The following is a 24,829-nucleotide window of genomic DNA, read 5'->3' as shown; positions in this document are numbered from 1 at the left end:
GTACGACGGTGTACACACTTGAAAGCAGCACAATGAACTGGCATTGTTTTTTTTTGAGAAATGAGCTGTGAACATATATATCTATGGCTGTCTGACAGTCTGAGAATACCTACTCAAGACCCACACAAGATGGCGGCTCCGCGGCTGAGAGGGGCGTGGCGTATCTAGTGTTCTATATATATCTATGCTCGCAGCACTCTAGGCGGCGCAGGCTACATGAAATAGAACGCCCTCACCTATACTTTTGTGATCTAATCCAGCTAGTGTCCGTTTTTTTTTAAGAAATATAACAAATAATTAATTTAATCAAGTGTTTTAGGTGCTTTAATGTAGTACTCTGTAAGACAAACCTATTCAAAACAATAACGAGATACGACAAATACTAAAGGTAGTTTTGTTGGAATTTCCGATTAACCAGGTGAAATCTGGGTAAATATGCGCGTGCCCGCCACATGCACGCCGGCGAGAACCAGACAGTTTGGGAACTAGTGTGTAACACCGGCAGCAACACGTATCGCTCTTGAATGCCACACAGCCCGTTTATGCAACTAACATTATACAACACCACAGTGTTCCCCAACGAGGAGTCAGACTGACGGAGTCAACGTCAAGGTTATTAATCTACGGTCTATGTAATCTTGCTGACATATTTTAATTTGAAGAAATGTTGCTCCAACATCGCTGCTCGCCTTGGTTTTAATATGTATTATCTTTCTACCGTTTGTCCATATAAAACCACAGTAGCCTACGTAACTTAACCCAAAGAAAGAGTTTCGACTTTAAATGTCCGTCATCCAATGTGAGAATGCCAGTCGTCAAAGGACGAATGTGAATGATAGGGGTGAGCATTTCTCCTTTATAGATCGATCCGATACGTATCTAGATACATGTGCTACCATTCAGGGACGATACATTTTAATATGGAACGATGCGTTTCGATTCAATGTTCTAACATCCGGTGCGATTTGATAAAATATCAATCTGATAGTTGATGTCCGTTTACCGTTAACGCATTCATTTTCTATTAATTAAAATAATCCTTCTATAAAAGAGACATTGCCTACTTTCAAATACATGTAGGCTATGGTATAGGGACCATGGAATCTTAGGGTTTTATATTTATGTCTTTATGGCATGGGGGAAAAATGGAAGACACATTTATTTCATTATTTATAGACTTGATCAATGTCCTACGCAATTTAAAAAATAGCGAAGCTTTTGTCAATTTCCCCCTCCTTATAAGTGCCAAAAGGGTTCGACACGTTTGATTTCAGATTCGCTGGTGCGCGGAAACTCGTTTCACCCTTTTCATATAGCTGCTATTCGCTCACTCACTTCTCCGGTTGTTCCCTGCTCGCGAGACGCAGGGCGCGCGCGCAAACAAGCACAAACACGGATCCGCCCGCTTCCTTAAGTTTCATTTTCTGGATCCGTATGGAAACGGAATGAAATGAGTGGACAATGCTGTCTTGATATCAGGCTAAAGCTTCACTCAACCGATTCGCAACGTTTCAATAATCGATTCAGGTGCCCACGTATCGATGTGGTCGCATCTGTTTTAATACAACCAGATACTGATTCGTATCGGTGAATCGTTACACACCTAATAGACAGGGGTCACTCACATTGAACTTAAGGTTGCTACCATAACTGGCTTTACCTCCTGGATGTAGACACTCTGTAAGAGGGGGCTAGAGAGAGCCCCCATGTAGTGCCCTATTGTTGAACATATAAGTCTTATCTGATTGTATTTAATGGTGTTAATATCCCCAATATTGCACATCTAGGGGCAGCTTGGGTCATCCCGTTTATATCGGCATGCCTAGGGTTTACCAAAATCATTGTGCGTCATGTATGTGCAACTTTCTGTCAAGAAGTCTGTGGAAACATGTTGAGTATTCGGAGAACGCTTCACAGCCTTATTGACAGTTGTACTACTCTTAAATGACCAACAATGATTTTTGTGCAACGTCGTTTGCGGCTCATCAAAATCAAATTACTTATCCTGTAATATATGAACGATGCTGAAGTTAACGTGTTAACTGAAAACGGTCCTTCCATTTATCTCCAGTAGTCAAGAGTGTGAGGATGAACATGACGGAGGAGATGGTGGAGAGGTTTGTGGATGCAGCATCCAGGGGGGATGTGGCGGCGGTCTCGAGCCTGATCTCCCGCTGCGCCTCCCTCCTCGACCGGCCCGGAGCCAACGGCTGGAATGCTCTGATGCTGGCCGCCCGCAACGGACACTACACCGTAACAGAGACCCTGCTGTCACACGGGTTCGAACCGCAAACCTCTATAACCCAAACCAAAAAAGTTTAAATGTTCAAAACTCATGTTGCTCTAACGCTGACACTGTGCTTTAACTGAACTTTAGCAATCAAAGCATACAGTAAGAATTAAAATCAGCCACTGGACCAAGTGGCCCTAGAACTTTGAACAATCTCCTCTCTCCCATTCGACCGCTCCCCACCTTTCCTTCCTCTAGGGCCGATCGCTTGGTCGTAAATCGCTCATCCCAGACAGCCTATGACATCGCCAAGTTCTGGGGTCACACGCACATTGGCAACCTGTTGGCGGGGATGGACAACCAATCCCAACACATCCTAGCGACCACTGACCCGAGCCAGGAGATCTACTTCAGCGCCGAGCCTCTGGACCGTCTAAGCGAGAGGAGGAGCGATGCGACGTGGCAGCAGGACAAACAGAACCAACCCGACTCCGTCTTCCTGCTCTTCTCCGAACTCAGCCCTCTGGTTCACAGTCTGGAGCCCAGCACAGGATCTGGGGTAGGTAGTCGGGTCCTCGGAGGGAGACATAGAGGGGCTGGTTGTCTTGGGTTCTGGTCCCAACAGACTGAGACCAGAAGTTTTTCTGGTCCCAACAGGCTCAGACCAGCTTGTCCCGGTTCTCCTCCTCGCTGGTAAAGGAGTTGCTGCTCAAGCCAGGCTCAGTGCTGGTCTTCCTGGGCGTGGAGAGGAGACGTCCCTCCTCCTCCCCTGAGACCTCCAGTGAGCCTCCTGCCTGGTTTGCCATCAACTCCACAGAGGATCCAGAGGTTTTGCTTAAGTTGGGTGGGGAGAAGGACCTCTTCTGGGCACGAAGACCCAACAGAGACCTGCTGAACTTCAGCCAGGACGAGGCAGGTCAGTAGAAGTAGAATGTTTTATTTATTAACTGACATGTTCTTCAATAGGGATTCCTAGTTTATTTATGATAGACCCAGGGAATAAGACCCAGGTGGTAGAGATACATGGCATAGGCATCCAGAGCATAGGGACCCATGGGGTAGAGACCAAGGAAGTAGGGAACCAGGGCAAAGGGACCCATGAGGTAGAGACCCAGGGGGGTATAGAAACAGGGGGTTGAGCCCCAGGGTATAGAGACCCGGGGGCTAGAGACCCACGGCATAGGGACCCAGGGGGGTAGTGACCCTGGGTACACATGCAGTAGCTAATCAACAGTGAAGTATCACTTGCCTTGACCTTCTTCTCAGTTATACTCTGTAACTGGACCTCAAACCCCCAGGTATCTTAGCGCAGGCACGGGCGGTGTTGGCGTGGCACAGTCGCTACGCCTTCTGCCCAACCTGTGGGAGCAGTTCCAGGTCAGAGGAGGCGGGGTACAAGAGGACCTGCACCAATGCCAGCTGTAGCAGTCTGCAAGGGGTCCACAACACCAGCTACCCTCGCGTCGGTGATAAGACCCATGCTCTTTTTCTTTCACCACTGTAGTTCGTTTAATTTTGCATGATGTGGTTTGATTTGTGGTACGATGCAGATAGTTTTAATGCACTGGCTTGATCTTGTTATCACAGATCACACCAGTCTTTTCAATACTCCTCCCCGCCCTATTCTTTCATGTGGTGTCTAACCTTTGACCTCCTGGTGTTGTGATTGAACCTTGACCCAGACCCAGTGGTGATCATGCTGGTCCTCCACCCGGATGGGGAGCAGTGTCTGCTGGGACGCAAAAAGGTCTTCCCCACTGGGATGTTCTCCTGTCTGGCTGGCTTCATAGAGCCGGGTAACTAACACAAACAACACCACAGAGGAGGTAACTTAACACAAATAACACAACAGAGGAGGTAACTAACACAAAAGACACAACAGAGGTGGTGACTAACATAACAAACACAGGGCAGCAGTAGCTCAGGAGGTAGAGCGACTCCACTGTCTGTGCGTGAATGGTGAATGTGAGGCAATATTGTAAAGCGCTTTGAGTGGCCAATGGTTAGAAAAGCGCTATAAAAATGCAGTCCATTTACATTTACATTTACATAGGTGACTAACAACACAACAGAGGAGGTAACTAACACAAACAACACCACAGAGTAGGTAACTAACACTAACGACACAACAGAGGAGGTAACTAACACAAACAACACCACAGATGAGGTGACTAACACAAAAAACACAACAGAGGAGGTAACTAACACTAGCAACACAACAGAGGAGGTAATTAATGCTGTGTCTGAAATCGAGCACTTACGTAAGTGCACTTACATTGAGTGCACTTAATTACCCCTACAGTACACTTACTTATAGGCTCAGTGCTCTCCTTTCTGCAGTGCACTGTCAAAACAGCCTTTGCGCACCTACCGGAAAGAGAAGCCCCTGACTGCAGCCCGCAGACGGAGCCCACATGGAGGGGGCGGGCACTCAGTCCACATGGAGGGGGTGGGAACTACGCCCACATGGAGGGGGCGGGAACTTAGTCCACATGGAGGGGGCGGGAACTTAGTCCACATGGAGGGGGCGGCCACTCAGTCCAAATCGAGACGATTGAGCAGATTTCCGCTGCTCTTGTTAATGCAAGAGTAAACGGTAATACTATGTTAAGCTAGCGGGAGTCCATGCTGTTAATTAAATTATACAAACAGATGGTACGGGAGAATTGTGACTGGGTATCTTTCTTGCTGCGTACCATGGAACTATTATAAAGTTAAGCATAGCCTAAACGACTTGCAAATACATTTTCTCTTGTTTATTTATTTTTTTGCTGAGATGTTCCACTGGACCTATTTAGGTTCCACTTAAGAGTTCACGTTACAACCGTTCCACACGCTCCATGTTTAAATCACAGTGCCTTGTTCGTGACCAGTCTCAAATTCACTAACTGAAATAGTGCCCCCTAGTGATCTTTTATTTTTTTACTCAGTATTAATACTATTGCTGTTTTCGCTTGAATTTTTGTATTTCTCTGATTTCTTCGACAATGCAACATTAAAAGTTACTAACAGCGACTTCACACAAAGCTCTGGCTTAGGGCCCGCCACCGCCCTTGGGCCCCTGGGCATGTGCCCGGTGTGCCCGTGCGATAATCCACCCTTGCCAGTAAACAATGCAACGTGTGCGAACTCCTGTACCCGTCTGTCTGTGAGAGTTACAGGCCCAGTAAGAGCCAAAATAAGATTTGGGGAACTATGAAGACTGGGACCCAAAGGTATGACCTTAACAGATGTAATGTGAGGAATAACGAAGTGACCACATCTAAGGGCAAAAAATGTACCTCAATAGACATAATGAAAAGCTACATGTGTGAAGCACATTAAGTTACACCAATCACAGGAGCACTAACCACTGTCTTTTTATTCAACAAAACAATTAAAAAATAACAACTACAAAAAATAGATTGTAAACTATTAACATAAAAGATAAATCAATAAAGAGTAGAACAAACAAAGTCTCAACGGGGGGGGGGAACACACTGACGCCTTCCTCAGTGAGGTGGACGCCACTCTCGCTTCACTCTCTGTCGCCCGACATCGCCGTCACCGCCGCCATAGCTGCCAAGCGCTGCCATTATGCTGCATCATCAGACTACATTGGAGTCGTGTGGCTCAGGCGTCACGGGGAGGGGGAGAGGTGTTTGACTCAAAAGAGGCAAACACCTTCAGGTTTCTCCTGTCCATCATCTCCACACAGAACAGTTCATAGTCAGTATGTAATCTGAATGAGAATTGGAATGGTTTCCACGTTTCTTCCTCATCCCCGCCGTCATGGGATTTGCGCTGTGTTGATGCTGCCATCTGCTCCCAACCTTCCATCCCAATGACCTCTGGGAGAGAAACGCTGTCCTTGAAGGACTGTAACTGGCACCATGCTGCTGCCTGAATTGTGTCTTTCAGGACAACATCATCTTTCTTGAAGAAGAAGGAAAAATTATTTGTGTCTACTTGACACCCTACTCTCCCAAAACCACAAAATGGTATGCAAACAAAGGCTACTACTAGGCCTACTGATGAGTTTTCAGTGATAAAAAACACTATTCAACTAGTCATCAGACTATTTTATCTGGCTATACATACAACCTCCAGCATTACACACATATTACATACCAGGTTCCCAGGTTCCAGTTCCTGGTCTTCAGTTTTGTCTGGAAATAAAACAGATTCAATCTGTTTTACAACAATCAGACAACAATCATTGTTGTCTGTAATGTTGAGGCTAATAGGCTAATACAATGGAATAGTAAAAGTAGGCCCTAGTAGTGCAATAGATCAGCCATGATGTAGGCTATAACTTTGTATATTGATGGTGTCTCTAAAAGTCAAAGAAAATCAGTATAAACATAAAAGCAGTTTCTACAAAAAAACATTGCAGCTTTTCGGTTTTCTATTTTTCGGCTGCTTTGTATAAGATGGCTTGTGCATATACACAATGTAATTAGACTAATATAATATTGATATTTGATTTCTGTAGACTCTTATGAACATTTCAAGACCCAACATGAAGTATCAACTCATTGCTAAGGATATCCACAACGACGATAAAGTAAGAATGCACCAAGGGTGGGGAAGGGTGAGGGGGGCTATTTTGACCTAAGACACTAGGATATATTTGATCTATATTCACTAAACATATTTATTCCACCGAATGGTTGACATTGGTTGACATTCCTGAGATTCTAAGCTTTCAAACTTTCTCGCCGGCGGGATTTGACGATTAAGTAACAAGACATAATACCGAATTGCATGAATATTACTAAATATATTAAGCATTTTGACATTCTCACTTACTTGCATGTTTTAGGCATCACTCGCTCGGGCGGGCACACTCTAATTTCAGGTAATTTCAGGTACATTTCAGCTAATTTCAGGTCAGAAACGGGATCAGAAATGCTGTTTGACCAGTCCTCAATGTGAACTGAGTGGCCGCCCCCTCCATGTGGACTAAGTTCCCGCCCCCTCCATGTGGGCGTAGTTCCCGCCCCCTCCATGTGGACTGAGTGCCCGCCCCCTCCATGTGGGCTCCGTCTGCGGGCTGCAGTCAGGGGTACTTGACCGGAAATGAGTTTGCAGTTTGACGGTTCTTCTTCTGGGTTTTTTTTCTTTCTGCTTGATCATTTCCATAATTCGCCCATCATTTTAATAGCTCTCCATTTAAATTACAATCAATCAATTTCTATCGATTTTATTTGTATTTATTTTAGCGCTGTATAGTACTAATCAACTGCGGCTGTTGAGGGTGGAAAGTGTCCAACGGTCCACACTCAAGTTTTAGATAGTTTTGAGTGCCAAAACGATCTAAAACTTGAGTGTGGACCGATGGACACTTTCCAACAGCAGATAACAAGATCTTGGTCTGGGGGGTACCCAGTCTATGCTTCTCACTCTCCTAGGGGAGAGTGAGCAGGATAGACTGGATACCCCCAGTCCATTCTGCCGGCGATTTGAAAGGAGAGGAGCAATACATTTCTTTCTGCTTCCGATACGCTTTTGCGGGAGCCAATCAAGAAGCTGGCTTTTCCCCCTGGCACATTATTGGCTGGTTTAAATCAATGACGACAGGGAAGCGACGGCAAGCAGACAATTACGTGCAGTCATTTTAACTAGGCCCGTTGACGCCTCTTGTGCTGAAGAAAATGACAGCAGCCTCCCAAGACCAATCTGCAATGCGATTGAGCTTGGTCAAGGCAATAGCCAGGCTATGAGCAGGAGGTATAAACATGTGCTTCTCCTCTAGGAGAGTGAAGAGTATCAACATGTAGTTCTCCCCTAGGAGAGAGTGTGGAGAGTGCTGTGCGGAGGGAGGTGGAGGAGGAGAGCGGGGTGAAGGTGGGGTCTGTGCGCTATGTGGCATGTCAGCCCTGGCCCGTCCCCTCCTCCCTCATGATTGGCTGCCTGGCCGTCGCACTGTCTACGGACATCAAAGTGGATGAGAATGAGATCGAAGAGGCACGCTGGTTTCCACGGCAAAAGGTCAGCTACTTCCTCAAAACTTGATGAATCACAAGCACACAAAACAGTGTGCTTGTGATTGTGAACATGTTTTCTGTCTTTCAGGTGATTGATGCCCTCTTCAGGGGAGGTAGTCCCGTCCTCCTCCTCTCTCCTCAACAGACCATCGCCCACCAGCTCGTCAAACACTGGATTGGCTGCAACTCCAACCTTTAACACCTCACATACTACACATGAACAGCAACATGCTACAATCCTATACATGCATACAACCACCAACATGAATACAACAGTCAACCTCCAACATGCTTCATACAAAGGACAACATGCAACACCAAAACACATAACCACTATGGAATACCTGAACCCAACATTGGCCTGGATTAAGTTTAATCAAAAGTTTTGATTGGACACATTCATTGCAGATATTCCCTTAAAGGGCAGACGGTCCAAGTGGGACCTCATCAGCTACCAAGCACTTCCAGACTTGAATATAACATTAAAATGACACAGTTCTTTCCAGAGCAGCCATTGCTTTTTTTAAAAGTCCAAGGACGTCAGATATTTCCAAGTTATGGCCGATGTAATAAAAATACAATTTCCTGAATAAAATGGTTGCATGCTGCAATCACTAACCTGGCTGCCCACTGCTCCTAGCTAGGATACCTTCAATGCAGAGGAAGAATTGATCAAATATGAGTTCAGTTCATAATTATAAGTTCATTTAAAATTATTTAATTACAATATTTAAGAGTAACCTGTCTCTAAAACCAAACCGCAAATACAGAATCCCCAGTTTAGCAGAGTTATTTCAATTAATATGTTTTTTTTTTACCAAATTGTAAACTGCGCCAGGAGAAGTATATATGATCCTGGTTCAGTCAGGTGGAAGATAATCGTGTCCAGGGTAAAAAATTGAATCTTTGCTTTAGAATGTATCAAGAAGTGTGGTTGTTCTATTGTACATCAGCACCAGCCACTCGGATACAGGAGCTCCCAAAAGGACTGGTCTCAGTGAAGTTTGAGCTGAGGATGTAATCTCCCTCGCAGACCATCAGAGGAACCCCTGCGCGGTGCAGAACCTCACCTAAACAAAGATTGAAAACCTCTGAGTTGTGGAACTTGCTGAGCTGTGAGGTCACTTCCTCTTCCTGGGGAAAAAAATAGCTGCGTAGGAGGGGTCGTTGAATGAGGGTCTGCATCCTGTCAGAAAGTGCTTCCTTGGCGACGAGGCTGTTGGCGATGTAGTCCGGGCTTGGGAAAGAAGGCACTTATTTTATACAGCGAGGACATGGCTATGACCTGCGCAGCGGCCACGTATTCCTGGGAGAGGGGTAGCTCTCCTAGAAAAGCTGGAGGGGCGTCGGTACACTCGCTGGCCTCTAGTGCACCTCCAGTGATCTTGATGGGATGTTTGTCCCCCAAAAAAAAGTCTTCGATATTCAAGATGTTCCTCACCAACGCCTGGATATATGAGCAGAACATAGAAACATACTGCATATGTTGTACTAATGGTACTTATAAGGGCCCGACCGATTCATCGGCCTGCCGATTTAATCGGCCGATTATAGCCTTTTTGAAAATAATCAACATCTGCCAAAAAGACGCAGATTACAACCTTTTCTTTATTTATTTTTTAGAAATGTTATTGCGCTTAGTATCCTGCAGATTGCGCTCCTACTCGCCTTGCTAACTAACAACTTTAGCTGGAGTAAAAAAGAGGAGATTGAATTTGACCGTAAAACATGAAAGCACGCTCGCTCAGGCAGCTGCGCGCTCACCTCACCAATGTACACAAGACGCGTTGTTTGAGCATGTTGTGCCCGTTTTTCTTTAGGTCCCAGGCCATGTTAATTTGTTATACGTAGACTCTAACGGTGAGACCATAATGCTCAGCACGCACGTGTTAGTCACTGCTCACGAGCGCAGCGCATTGGGAGTTAGTTATTAGGGGTCCAAGCCAACAGGTTGGAACCCTATTGTTTTTGTAAGGTTTTTTTAGGGGTCCAAGCCAACAGGTTGGATCCCTATTGTTTTTGTAGTGTTTTTTTTAGGGGTCCAAGCCAACAGGTTGGATCCCTATTGTTTTTGTAAGGATTTTTAGGGGTCCAAGCCAACAGGTTGGATCCCTATTGTTTTTGTAAGGATTATTATTAGGGGTCCAAGCCAACAGGTAGGATCCCTATTGTTTTTGTAGTGTTTATTATTAGGGGTCCAAGCCAACAGGTTGGATCCCTATTGTTTTTGTAAGGATTATTCCTATTATTCTTACCTCCCTAAAAGTGGTACCACAGCCCAAACCGTAAATGGTGCCGACACGCGAATTGCATGACTAGATCCAGATCTGTTTGGACTAAGCAGACGACAAAATCCAGACACGCCGGCCACTAGGTGGCGCTATACTAACGAATACGCGTTTGGGGCTATAACTCCCACACCGAACCTCCCACAGTCAAAAACTTGTACCCACATATTCACTGGAGTCTGCTGCATCTTTTGGCATAGGCCACGCCCATTTGCGTCAATAAATATTTTTTTCGCAAAATCGCGAAAACCGCAAAACAGTTTTTTCCCTACTCCTCCCACATTTCTTGACCAATCGACACCAAACTTTGCACACGACATCTTCCGACGCACACGCAAAGAATGCATGGAACACTTTTTTGATGCGACCTTCGACGACGAAACGGTAGCGTTTTAAATATTGGTTTATTAGCTAAATTAGACCTGGAATAACAAAAATCCAAAAAAATCCAAAATTAGACATCGGATCGAGTCCAAATTTTACACACATGTTGGTGCCAACCTTAATGTCGTCCGTTAAAAAATTCGGAAGATTCCGCCATTAGGGGGCGCAAAAAACGAGGGAATTGTATATCTTCTACAGAATTTCGCCTCGAAAACGCTACACTGACTTCTCGCTACTCCTACCACAGTCAAATCCTTTGTATCCACAGGTTTAGGGTAGCGTTTTAAACACATGCTTCGCGTTGTGCCGGCGAAACGCACATTTCTTGTCGCGTTGTGCCGGCGAAATGCACACTTCTTGGACCCCTGCATAACTGCTTGCAGTTCTAGTTTATTAGGGGTCCAAGCCAACAGGTTGGATCCCTATTGTTTTTGTAGTGTTTATTATTTTTAGGGGTCCAAGCCAACAGGTTGGATCCCTATTGTTTTTGTAGTGTTTATTATTTTTAGGGGTCCAAGCCAACAGGTTGGATCCCTATTGTTTTTGTAAGGATTATTCCTATTATTATTCCAGCACTAAAAGTGTGCCCACAGCCCAAACCGTAAATGGTGCCGACACGCCAATTGCATGACTAGATCCAGGTCCGTGAGGTGACGGCAGACGACAAAATCCAGACATGCCGGCCACTAGGTGGCGCTATACCAAGGAATACGCGTTTGGGGCTATAACTCCCACACCGAACCTCCCACCTTCAAAACTTTATACACACAGATGCACTGGAGTCTGCTGCATCTTTTGGCCTAGGCCACGCCCATTTGCGTCTATGAATATTTTTCACTAAATCGCGAAAACCGCAAAACTGTTTTTTCCCTACTCCTCCCACATTTCTTGACCAATCGACACCAAACTCTGCACACTACATCTTCAGACGCACACGCAAAGAATGCATGAAACACTTTTTTGATCAGACCTTCGACGACGAAACGGTAGCGTTTTGAATATTGGTTTATTAGCTAAATTAGACGTGGAATATCAAAAATCCAAAGAAATCCAAAATTATACATCGGATCGAGTCCAAATTTACACACATGTTGGTGCTAACCTTACTGTCGTTCGATAAAAAAATCGGAAAATTTCGCCATTAGGGGGCGCAATAAACGAGGAAATTGTATATCTTCTACAAAATTTTGCCGCGAAAACGCTTCACTGACTTCTCGCTACTCCTACCACAGTCAAATCCTTTGTATCCACAGGTTCAGGGTAGCGTTTGGAACACAAGCTTCGCTTTGTGCCGGCGAAACGCACATTTCTTGTCGCGTTGTGCCGGCGAAATGCACACTTCTTGGACCCCTGCATAACTGCTTGCAGTTCTAGTTATTTTTGATTTTCCACGTCTAATTTAGCTAATAAACAAATATTCAAAACTCTACCGTTTCGTCGTCGAAGGTCGGATCAAAAAACTGTATACGATTTCTTTGCGTGTGCGTCTGAAGATGCCGTGTGCAAAGTTTGGTGTCGATTGGTCAAGAAATGTGGGAGGAGTAGGGAAAAAACAGTTTTGCGGTTTTCGCGATTTAGCGAAAAATATTCATAGACGCAAATGGGCGTGGCCTAGACCAAAAGATGCAGCAGACTCCAGTGCATCTGTTTTTGTTTTTGGACTGTGGGAGGTTCGGTGTGGGAGTTATAGCCCCAAACGCGTATTCCTTGGTATAGCGCCACCTAGTGGCCGGCATGTCTGGATTTGGTTATCTGAGTAGCGGTGCCGGACCTGGTTCTAGTCATGCAATTGGCGCGTGTGCACCATTTACGGTTTGGGCTGTGGACCCACTTTCAGGGGGAGGTAGTATAATAAGAAACACTACAAAAACAATAGGGATCCAACCTGTTGGCTTGGACCCCTAATAATCCTTACAAAAACAATAGGGATCCAACCTGTTGGCTTGGACCCCTAATAATCCTTACAAAAACAATAGGGATCCAACCTGTTGGCTTGGACCCCTAATAATAACTAGAACTGCAAGCAGTTATGCAGGGGTCCAAGAAGTGTGCATTTCGCCGGAACAACCCGACAAGAAATGTGCATTTCACCGGCACAACGCGAAGCATGTGTTCAAAACGCTACCCTGAACCTGTGGATACAAAGGATTTGACTGTGGTAGGAGTAGCGAGAAGTCAGTGTAGCGTTTTCGCGGCGAAATTTTGTAGAAGATATACAATTTCCTCGTTTATTGCGCCCCCTAATGGCGGAATTTTCCAAAATTTTTATCGAACGTCATTAAGGTTAGCACCAACATGTGTCTAAAATTTGGACTCGATCCGATGTCTAATTTTGGAATTTTTTGGTTTTTTAATTTTCCACGTCTAATTTAGCTAATAAAAGAATATTCAAAACTCTACCGTTTCGTCGTCGAAGGCCGGATCAAAAAACTGTATATGATTTCTTTGCGTGTGCGTCTGAAGATGCCGTGTGCAAAGTTTGGTGTTGATTGGTCAAGAAATGTGGGAGGAGTAGCGAAAATACAGTTTTGCGGTTTTCGCGATGTAGCGAAAAATATTCATGGACGCAAATGGGCGTGGCCTAGGCCAAAAGATGCAGCAGACTCCAGTGCATCTGTGTGTACAAGTTTTTGGACTCTGGGAGGTTCGGTGTGGGAGTTAGAGCCCCAAACGCGTATTCCTTGGTATAGCGCCACCTAGTGGCCGGCATGTCTGGATTTGGTTATCTGAGTAGCTGTGCCGGACCTGGTTCTAGTCATGCAATTGGCGCGTGTGCACCATTTACGGTTTGGGCTGTAGTCCCACTTTCAAGGCGTGAAGTATAATAATCCTTACAAAAACAATAGGGATCCAACCTGTTGGCTTGGACCCCTAATAATAAAAAAAATTCTTACAAAAACAATAGGGATCCAACCTGTTGGCTTGGACCCCTAACTAGAACTGCAAGCAGTTATGCAGGGGTCCAAGAAGTATGCATTTCGCCGGCACAACGCGACAAGAAATGTGCATTTCGCCGGCACAACGCGAAGCATGTGTTCAAAACGCTACCCTGAACCTGTGGATACAAAGGATTTGACTGTGGTAGGAGTAGCGAGAAGTCAGTGTAGCGTTTTCGCAGCGAAATTTTGTAGAAGATATACAATTTCCTCGTTTATTGCGCCCCCTAATGGCGAAATTTTCCGAATTTTTTATCGAACGACATTAAGGTTAGCACCAACATGTGTGTACAATTTGGACTCGATCCGATATCTGATTTTTTCTTTTTTTGGATTTTGGATTTTTCACGTCTAATTTAGCTAATAAACCAATATTCAAAACGCTACCGTTTCGTCGTCGAAGGTCGCATCAAAAAAGTGTTCGATAATTTCTCTGCGTGTGCGTCTAAAGATGTCGTGTGCAAAGTTTGGTGTTGATTGGTCAAGAAATGTGGGAGGAGTAGGGAAAAATCATTTTTGCGGTTTTCGCGATTTAGCGAAAAATATTCATAGACGCAAATGGGCGTGGCCTATGCCAAAAGATGCAGCAGACTCCAGTGCATCTGTGTGTACAAGTTTTGGTGTGGGAGTTATAGCCCCAAACGCGTATTCCTTGGTATAGCGCCACCTAGGGACCGGCGTGTCTGGATTTTGTTATCTGAGTAGCGGTACCGATTCTGGATCTAGTCATGTAATTGGCGCGTGTGCACCATTTACGGTTTGGGCTGTAGTTCCACTTTCACCGCGGGAAGAATAAGAAGAATCGCTACAAAAACAATAGGGATCCAACCTGTTGGCTAAGAAATGTGGGAGGAGTAGCGAAAATACAGTTTTGCGGTTTTCGCGATGTAGCGAAAAATATTCATGGACGCAAATGGGCGTGGCCTAGGCCAAAAGATGCAGCAGACTCCAGTGCATCTGTGTGTACAAGTTTTTGGACTCTGGGAGGTTCGGTGTGGGAGTTAGAGCCCCAAACGCGTATTCCTTGGTATAGCGCCACCTAGTGGCCGGCATGTCTGGATTTGGTTATCTGAGTAGCGGTGCCGGACCTGGTTCTAGTCATGCAATTGGCGCGTGTGCACCATTTACGGTTTGGGCTGTAGTCCCACTTTCAAGGCGTGAAGTATAATAATCCTTACAAAAACAATAGGGATCCAACCTGTTGGCTTGGACCACTAATAATAAAAAAAAATCTTACAAAAACAATAGGGATCCAACCTGTTGGCTTGGACCCCTAACTAGAACTGCAAGCAGTTATGCAGGGGTCCAAGAAGTGTGCATTTTGCCGGCACAACGCGACAAGAAATGTGCATTTCGCCGGCACAACGCGAAGCATGTGTTCAAAACGCTACCCTGAACCTGTGGATACAAAGGATTTGACTGTGGTAGGAGTAGCGAGAAGTCAGTGTAGCGTTTTCGCAGCGAAATTTTGTAGAAGATATACAATTTCCTCGTTTATTGCGCCCCCTAATGGCGAAATTTTCCGAATTTTTTATCGAACGACATTAAGGTTAGCACCAACATGTGTGTACAATTTGGACTCGATCCGATATCTGATTTTTTATTTTTTTGGATTTTGGATTTTTCACGTCTAATTTAGCTAATAAACCAATATTCAAAACGCTACCGTTTCGTCGTCGAAGGTCGCATCAAAAAAGTGTTCGATAATTTCTCTGCGTGTGCGTCTAAAGATGTCGTGTGCAAAGTTTGGTGTTGATTGGTCAAGAAATGTGGGAGGAGTAGGGAAAAATCATTTTTGCGGTTTTCGCGATTTAGCGAAAAATATTCATAGACGCAAATGGGCGTGGCCTATGCCAAAAGATGCAGCAGACTCCAGTGCATCTGTGTGTACAAGTTTTTGGACTGTGGGAGGTTCGGTGTGGGAGTTATAGCCCCAAACACGTATTCCTTGGTATAGCGCCACCTAGGGACCGGCGTGTCTGGATTTTGTTATCTGAGTAGCGGTGCCGATTCTGGATCTAGTCATGTAATTGGCGCATGTGCACCATTTACGGTTTGGGCTGTAGTTCCACTTTCACCGCGGGAAGAATAAGAAGAATCGCTACAAAAACAATAGGGATCCAACCTGTTGGCTTGGACCCCTAAATATACAATTTACAAGATAAATAGAAGAGCAGCAACTAGATGAAATAATAAATTTAAGCTAAAAAATATAGCTGCCAGCAGCAAAGTGGGGGTCAAGCAGAAAAGGACTCAATAAACTAATTCTGCTGGACAGACGTAATCGGCTAGGGCTACATGATGATCGTCTCAGTAATTAGTAATAACGAAAGCAGGTGGAATGAACTATAGCATTATGCGGGTACCGTCAATCTTTACAAAATGGAAAATTGACCCCACCTAATGGTAAGGGCACATTATTGTCTGCCTGACAGAACAAATCACATGGATACATAGGGGTATATTATCCCTAACAGAGACACAATTTTAACTAGAACTGCAAGCAGTTATGCAGGGGTCCAAGAAGTGTGCATTTCGCCGGCACAACGCGACAAGAAATGTGCGTTTCGCCGGCACAACGCGAAGTATGTGTTTAAAACGCTACCCTAAACCTGTGGATACAAAGGATTTGACTGTGGTAGGAGTAGCGAGAAGTCAGTGTAGCGTTTTCGCGGCGAAATTCTGTAGATGATATACAATTCCCTCGTTTATTGCGCCCCCTAATGGCGGAATCTTCCGAATTTTTTAACGGACGACAGTAAGGTTGGCACCAACATGTGTGTAAAATTTGGACTCGATCCGATGTCTAATTTTGGATTTTTTTGGATTTTTGTTATTCCAGGTCTAATTTAGCTCATAAACCAATATTCAAAACGCTACCGTTTCGTCATCGAAGGTCGGATCAAAAAACTGTCCGATAATTTCTTTGCGCGTGTGTCTAAAGATGTCGTGTGCAAAGTTTGGTGTCGATTGGTCAAAAAATGTGGGAGGAGTAGGGAAAAAACAGTTTTGTGGTTTTCGCGATTTAGCGAAAAATATTCATGGACGCAAATGGGCGTGGCCTAGGCCAAAAGATGCAACAGACTCCAGTGCATCTGTGTGTACAAGTTTTTGGACTCTGGGAGGTTCGGTGTGGGAGTTATAGCCCCAAACGCGTATTCCTTGGTATAGCGCCACCTAGGGACCGGCGTGTCTGGATTTTGTTATCTGAGTAGCGGTGCCGGACCTGGTTCTAGTCATGTAATTGGCGCGTGTGCACCATTTACGGTTTGGGCTGTGGTACCACTTTCAGGGCGGGAAGAAGAACAAGAAGTGTGCATTTCGCCGGCACAACGCGAAGCATGTGTTCAAAAATTGAGAAACAGCGTATGCCAAAAGATGCAGCTGACTCCAGTGAATCTGTGGATATAAAGGTTTTGACTGTGGGAGCTTCGGTGTGGGAGTTATAGCCCAAAACGCGTTTTCAGAACATTCCATTGGCCAGTTAGGAGATATATTATTTCGTCGTTTATTTGCGACCCCTTGTGGCGAAATTTTCCAAAGACAATTTTCCTTTGCCAAATAACTCCCGCCCACATTAATAATTCTTGGCCATATTTTTTATATAGACTCGGGTTTGCCCCTTGATGGTTTCCTTTGAGTTTGAAGAACATTCCTTTGGCCAATAAGAAGATATACAATTTCCTCGTTTATTGCGCCCCCTAATGGCGAAATATTCCGAAAATTCCGATGTCTACTTTTGGATTTTTCTGGATTTTTGATTTTCCACGTCTAATTTAGCTAATATACCAATATTCAAAACGCTACCGTTTCGTCGTCGACGGTCGGATCAAAAAACTGTCCGATAATTTCTTTGCGTGTGCGTCTGAAGATGTCGTGTGCAAAGTTTGGTGTTGATTGGTCAAAAAATGTGGGAGGAGTAGGGAAAAAACTGTTTTGCGGTTTTCGCGATTTTGCGAAAAATATTAATTGACGCAAATGGGCGTGGCCTATGCCAAAAGATGCAGCAGACTCCAGTGAATATGTGTGTACAAGTTTTTGGACTCTGGGAGGTTCGGTGTGGGAGTTATAGCCCCAAACGCGTATTCCTTGGTATAGCGCCACCTAGTGGCCGGCATGTCTGGATTTGGTCGTCTGCCGTCACCTCACGTACCTGGATCTAGTCATGCAATTGGCGTGTGTGCACCATTTACGGTTTGGGCTGTGGTATCACTTCTAGCTGGGAATAATAAAAATCCTTACAAAAACAATAGGGATCCAACCTGTTGGCTTGGACCCCTAACAAGCATCCGTTCTTGAGGTGGTTCATGAAGCATGTAATCCAGAAAGAATTGCAGTTTATAATGTAAGTGGGCGGAATGGTGAATAAAGTCATTGTTGCAAAATGCATGCAGTAGCGCTTGTCGCCACACGAGTGCAGTGTCTACCCTGTAATGAGCGATGTTCAGCGCAACTAACATTGATATAAATTAAGTAGTGTTCTGATTGTAAGATGTATGTCAGATTGACAGGATGATTTAATATGATTGATATGTTATCAGTCTTATATAACACAGCATATTATGACCATGATAAAATGCATATGATTAGATATAATTGTACTGACAATGAAAGCTATTGGCAAATGGTTATCACAATGAAAATACATTGAAGTTGCTTTCTAAGGGCTGGAACAGACTTGCTGCTAAAAACGCCCCCTAGAGGTCAAATGACACCATTATTTGGGCATCAGAATAGGGTCATAATACTATGAGCCAAGTTTGGTTTGGATACATGAAGGCCTTGCAGAGATATGAGCTTACTGCCTGTTTGACGTTCCCCTGAGGTCAAAGGTCACCAAATAGTTTGGGTGTCCCCAGAATGATGCCATGAGTCTATGTACCAAGTTTGGCTATGATGCTAGATGCTTATTTCCTGTTTAGCGGCTTTGCCGTTAAGTTTAATTGGCTGTCACGGCCAAACATTTTTGAATTTTAAAAAGGCCTTTCACCCCTTTGTCCAGCTTGGTCTGAATATCATATATGGCAAGTTTCATGATGATTGGACACAATTTGTTTGGACTGTGGATAGGTACTATTGATTGCCAAATTCTGATGTTGCCATTGGGAATAATTTATTAGCTACATGGGGAGGTCTGACAGTATCACCAGACATTGAAAATAAGTTTGAAACATATTCATGTGAAGAGAGAGGAGTTAAAACACATTGACATTAATTACAGTGCCCCCTAGAGGTCAAAGGTCACCAAATGAAATGAGTGTCCCCATGGGTCAATGTATCAAGTTTGGTTATGATATGTCAAAGGGCTGCTGAGTAATTGGCTTACTTCCTGTTTGGCGGCTTCGCGGATGAATTTGATTGTTTTTCACGGCCAAACAGTTTTGAATTTGATAAGTCCATTTGATGATCATCTTTGCCAAATTTCGAGATGATTGGACAACATTTGTGATAGATGATGCATTTAAGGTTTTTGACATAAACCAAGATGGCGGAAAATCCATCATGGCGCAAAATGACGACATGAGCCCCATTCACACCCTACGTTAAATACAGATGCGGACCGTTTCGTCCGGTCCCGGAGGTGTTTCGTCCGTCATTGGGTTCGTCGCCTCTGAGCTTACGAATCCGAAGTGCTCCGGGAGAAACTGAGCAATACCACCGGAAATCGAGGTGGCAGTATAGTCAGAAGTCAGACCGTTCGCGAAAAGTAGTACAATATCTGATATGTATATATATTGTATTTAACGTTTGATACTTATATTATACTATATACCTGACCTTTTTATTGTATTGTTCCCCTGCTTTGGCAATGACTTGTAACTGGTCATTTAAAAATGGCTCAACATTTTGAGGAGATAATCTGCGGGTTGGTGAGGGGTGTCACATGACACCGCCACCTAGGCCTACACTTTTTGCACTTCTTTTTTCAGATTTCGGATGACAGAAAGCAAAATCATCTCCTCTACAGATGCCATGTTTGCGGTTGTCGATGCCGTTAATTTGTGACATGACAGTCAATGCCCTCTAGAGGATGTATTGCGTAACATCCATAACAACGCTGAAACCGGACGGAGGTATGAAGGGTAGTCCCGGAGACAACGTTTGGTACGGACGGACGAATTTCGTCCGGATCCGGAGGTATGAATCGGCTTGGCCCAAGTGTAGCGGACGGGACCTACGTCCGCTTGGAAGGGGTAAATCACTCTTCCCTGAATGGCTGGAAGTCAGAGGAACTAGGTCCCTAACCCCCAGACCCTCTCTGCTCTACCTGCTCAGTTGTACAATAGCTTAGGCTTTAGGATTTTAACCTGTCACGGTCAATGTCTCTGATACGCATGCGCAAGATGGCGCCGTACTATGGCGACTCGGTGTTGCTCTTTGTTTGTTTTGTTTATATACTGTTTTGTGTACTTATGGAATCATGCAATGGGCTTATTCGGTATGACAGATCCGAACTCATTCGCATAAGGGACAACCTGCCGCTCTCACATTCTCCCGTTCTGGATTTACCACCTAATTTCCCTCGAGGACGACCAAAACACCAGCCGAGGAAGAGGGGCAAGAGAGGTGGAGCACTAGCTCGGCTAAGACATCGGGGTCACCGACTAGCCCTGCCGAGCCTCATTCTATCCAGCGTTCGCTCGTTAGCAAACAAGAAGGACGAGCTCACCTCCCTCATCCTCTTCCAACGGGATTTTAGAGACTGTGCTGCCATTTGCCTGACAGAAACCTGGCTGCATACTAACATCCCGGACTCGGCGTAACAACAGGAGGGCTTTACGTTTCATCGGGCGGATCGCACCAGTGACTCGCTGAAGCAGCGCGGCGGTGGTGTTGGCGTCTACATCAACCAGAATTGGTGTACAGACACCAAAACTCTATCGTCCAGCTGCTCGCCTGATCTGGAGCATCTCACAGTGAAGTGCATCCCCTTCTACTCGCCAAGGGAAATCTCCTCCATCATCCTTTGTGCGGTCTACATCCCACCGAGCGCAGCGGCAGCCTCTGCCACTCAACAATTAGCCGACCACATTCACACTGTGGAAAACTCCAACCCAGACTCGACCGTCCTGGTGCTTGGTGACTTCAATCACGTCTCCATGCAGTAAACTCTCCCCAGATACAAGCCTCAGATTCGCGTCCCCACCAGGCTGGACAAAACCTTAGACCAGTGCTACTCCTCCATACCGGAGGCGTATCAGGCTCTAGTCAGAGCCCCTATCGGTGAGTCTGACCACAACACCATATTTCTTGTTCCTAAATACAGACAGAGACTTAAGACATCTAAGCCAATGACTAAGTGGGTTAAGAGGAGCTCCCCTGGGGCTATAGATATGTTGCAGGACTGTTTTGACATCACTGACTGGGATGTTTTTAAACCTGAGAATCAGGATGATATAGATACTTTCACTGACTGCGTAATGTCCTATATCTGTTTCTGCGAGTCTGTGTGCATCCCCACCAAGTCTGTTACTATCTACAGCAACACCAAGCCTTGGTTTAAGGAAGTTAAGCGCCTGTGTAAGGAGAAAAATGACGCTTTTAAATGTGGGGTCAAAGAGCAATACATACTACTTAAATACAAACTCCGGAAAGCAGTTAATACAGCTAAAGCCAACTACAGACTCAAACTTGAAAACAAACTCCAAGATCACAACATTAAGGGTGTCTGGCAAGGCCTACAGGCGATCACTGACTACAAGACAAAACATCACGTTCTTGACTGTGACTCCTCCCTGCCAGAGCGACTTAATGACTTTTTCTGCCGTTTTGAGAACAATGGTGCCCAGACTTGTTCTCTCCCACAATCTCTGTTGGATGGGCACTCTACCTTTTCCATCCCAGAGCATGATGTCCGTAGACTGCTACGGCATCAGAAAATCAATAAAGCAGCAGGGCCTGATGGTGTGACACCAGCTACTCTAAAGAGCTGTGCAGACCAGCTTGCCTCCATACTCACTTACATTTTCAACTGGTCTCTTAACACAGCAACGGTACCTGCATGTTTTAAATCCGCTATGATCATTCCAGTGCCCAAGAAAAGAAACATAACCTGTCTTAATGACTATAGGCCTGTGGCACTTACTTCTGTCGTTATGAAGGTACTTGAGTGCCTAGTTTGTAGGTACTTGACGTACATCACGCTAGACCCTCACCAATTTGCCTACAGGGCTAATAGGGGAGTGGACGATGCAGTTTCACTTTGCACACATTTCATTCTGCAACATCTGAACACTAAGTCCACCTATGCTCGTGTACTGTTCATTGATTTTAGCTCGGCTTTCAATACCATCATTCCTGTCAGACTGTACAATTTTCTCCTGGCTGCAGGAGTTGATGCTCTACTTTGTCAGTGGATCTTAAACTTCCTGTCCAGTAGGAAACAGTGTGTTAAAATCAAGAATAATGTGTCATCACCAAGGATTCTGAACACTGGCGCCCCACAGGGGTGTGTCTTGTCACCTCTATTATTTTCACTGTACACTAATAATTGTACATTAAACTCTGCATCTATTAAAATGTTAAAGTTTGCAGATGACACCACTGTCATAGGCCTCATATCTGATGGGGAGGGATCTACCTACCGGAGTGAGGTTGAACAGCTGGTGCAGTGGTGTGAAGACAATAACCTTATACTAAATACAACCAAATCCAAAGAAATCATTATTGACTATAGGAAAAAGGCAGGCCAGCATCTTCCCATCTCCATTAATGGCCAAGTTGTGGAGTGGGTCTCCTCCTTCCGCTTCTTAGGCACCACTATCCACCAGTCCCTATCATGGAACCTCAACATTAGTCTTATTATTTCCAAATCCCATCAGAGGTTATACTTCCTCCGTCAGCTGAGGAAGTTTGGGGTAAGTCAGGCAGGCATGACCCATTTTTATCGTGCAGCCATCGAAAGCGTGCTCACCTTCTCCCTCCTGGTCTGGTATGGTAGTGCTACCAGCCAGGATAAACAACTGCTTGAGAGGGTAGTACGCAGGGCCTCTAAAATCATTGGTTGTAGTCTGCCTGCCATAGGCTCGCACTATGACACCAGAATTTCCAGGAAAACTAGGAAGATCATCTCTGACCCCTCTCATCCAGCACACCACTTATTCACACTCTTACCATCAGGGAGGAGGTACAGAAGCATCACAAGCAAAACAACACGCTTTAGGGATAGTACCTATCTACAAGCTATACGCCACTTGAACAAGCACTAAGCACTTTAAGGTCTTTAAGATCTTCATGGTCTACCTCACTTGCAGTTTTTGCACCACTGTACGGTACTTTACTGCTGTCATTCCCCGTGAACCATGCATTGTGTGTTTTTCATGTGTGTTAAGTGTTGTACTCTTGTTGTTATTTATGTGCCGTTTTGGCTTTCTGTCTTGTAATGTTGTGTTGTTATGTTGCTGTGTAATACATGTGAGCACACCAAAACAAATTCCTATCAACTGTATTTTATATACTGTTGAAATGGCTATAATAAACTTGAACTTGAACTTGAACTTGAAGACCTAAAGGACGGAATATCAGAAAGTATCGGTGTGTCTTACCCTGTATTCCCCCTAACCACTATACTTTAAGGACAGAGGATGAGACGCCCCTACTTCAGTGAAGATGGAAAAATAAAAGCAATAGTGTAACAGTTGAAAAACGAGTGGTTATTTATTATACTAAGTACTAGTCTTCTGATATTAGGTAAAATAGGAAAATAAATAAAATGAAATAAAAGAATACATTTATAAATCAAATGTATGTAACCACCATATAACGCCCAAAATTGTACATCAACATCCACTTCACCAGAGTGGCTACTGGCTCAATAATAGGGGTGGGGGAAAAAAATCGATTTTCAGATTTTAATCGATTCTCTCTAGAACGATTCGTTCTCGATTCAGAAAGGTTCATAATCAGAATTTTTAAAATGAAATTAGTTCGCCTGCTGCAACATTCTGTTCGCCCGCTGCAGAACGCAACAGAAAACTCTCCTCTCTGCTCCGCTATACACGCATGCGCGCCAAGCGCACTAAACGCACATGTTGAATGTTTATAAACAAAGTTTAAGCGGCACCAAAATGTCTGCCATGGAAAGCCCTAGACCTATACGTCCTGCACCGGCTTCTTTGAAAACTGCCGTATGGCAGCATTTTGGATTCTATGAGAATAATGGCAAGTTGGACAAGACCTACACAATATGTAAGGTCTGTAGAAGTCAGATTAAATACTTCGGAAATACCACCAACCTGTACAATCACAGTTCGCGACACCACCCAGAGTTGGGAGGTAAAAAGGGACCCGTTCCTGATGGCAGACCCAGCAGCCAGGTGACTATAGAACAGGCACTGGGACAGCTGCCACCGAATTCGGAGAGGGCACAACGGATAACTAAATCCATTGCAAAGTTTATTGCAGTGGATTTAAGGCCGTATTCGCTCTGTGCACAATATGGCGACCGTTGGCGGAAATGATCTGTATAGGATGCTGAGCACTTCCGGTCTTCCGGTCTAAACATCCAGATTTGACAGCGACCACGAAAACAGCCAGAGAGCGAATTAGTTAGTTTATCAGTTTCACAATGAGCCAAGGGAAGCGACTTAGCTTTCAACAGGTGGGAAACACTGTACGTCATTGCTGTGTGCCGTTGTGTACCTGTTCATCGAAGTACAACAAAACAGTTAGCTTCCATTCATTCCCCGTTGACGCTGCGGTACGGGCTGAGTGGAAGCAGAAAATCCGTAGGGATGACTTCATGCCGACCAAGCACACCCGGGTCTGTAGTCGACATTTTAAGCAGACTGATATTGATGTGACTGTCGGTGGACGAAGGAGGGTGAAGAAGGGAGCCATACCAGTTTTATTTTCTTGGAACGGATACCAGCTACCTGCGCCCAGACCGAGTGTGTGGGAACGGCGTCCGCGGGCCGAGAGTCCCCCCCCAGAGCCAGACTCGGACTCGGAGATGGAGACTGGAATGGCTCCAGATCATGATTACTGTGTCGTCCCCCAAACAGGAGCGAGGGCAAGTAATTT

The 24,829-nt window shown here is 44.9% G+C and overlaps 1 protein-coding gene and 1 long non-coding RNA gene across 4 annotated transcripts; one reads left to right on the top strand and one right to left on the bottom strand.

Moving 5' to 3' along the window:
• Window positions 1-234: 234 nt before the first annotated feature.
• Window positions 235-11,484, top strand: nudt12 (nudix (nucleoside diphosphate linked moiety X)-type motif 12). Of its 3 annotated transcripts, none has more exons than XM_056595974.1 (8): window positions 235-612; window positions 2,075-2,279; window positions 2,489-2,789; window positions 2,888-3,146; window positions 3,529-3,696; window positions 3,913-4,026; window positions 8,004-8,203; window positions 8,288-11,484. In XM_056595974.1, exons 2-8 carry the CDS (start codon window positions 2,089-2,091, stop codon window positions 8,396-8,398), a joined length of 1,344 nt encoding a protein of 447 aa, XP_056451949.1. In that variant the 5' UTR covers window positions 235-612; window positions 2,075-2,088; the 3' UTR covers window positions 8,399-11,484. The 3 variants fall into 3 exon arrangements, with proteins under 3 accessions (XP_056451949.1, XP_056451948.1, XP_056451947.1); XM_056595973.1 differs by having other exon boundaries at window positions 235-841; window positions 8,288-11,483; XM_056595972.1 differs by having other exon boundaries at window positions 236-841; window positions 2,072-2,279; window positions 8,288-11,483.
• On the bottom strand, window positions 5,703-7,157 carry LOC130387050 (uncharacterized). Its single transcript, XR_008896279.1, has 3 exons — window positions 7,022-7,157; window positions 6,341-6,378; window positions 5,703-6,145 (listed from the first exon to the last, which is right to left on the bottom strand). It is a non-coding gene; the product is annotated as an uncharacterized LOC130387050 (long non-coding RNA).
• Window positions 11,485-24,829: the final 13,345 nt, after the last annotated feature.

Source organism: Gadus chalcogrammus, chromosome 8 (assembly GCF_026213295.1).
Source record: "Gadus chalcogrammus isolate NIFS_2021 chromosome 8, NIFS_Gcha_1.0, whole genome shotgun sequence".
In the NCBI taxonomy this organism is placed as follows: Eukaryota; Metazoa; Chordata; class Actinopteri; order Gadiformes; family Gadidae; genus Gadus; species Gadus chalcogrammus.
The sequence above is the reverse complement of the archived record's forward strand: the minus strand, read 5'-3'. Positions and strand labels throughout refer to the sequence as shown.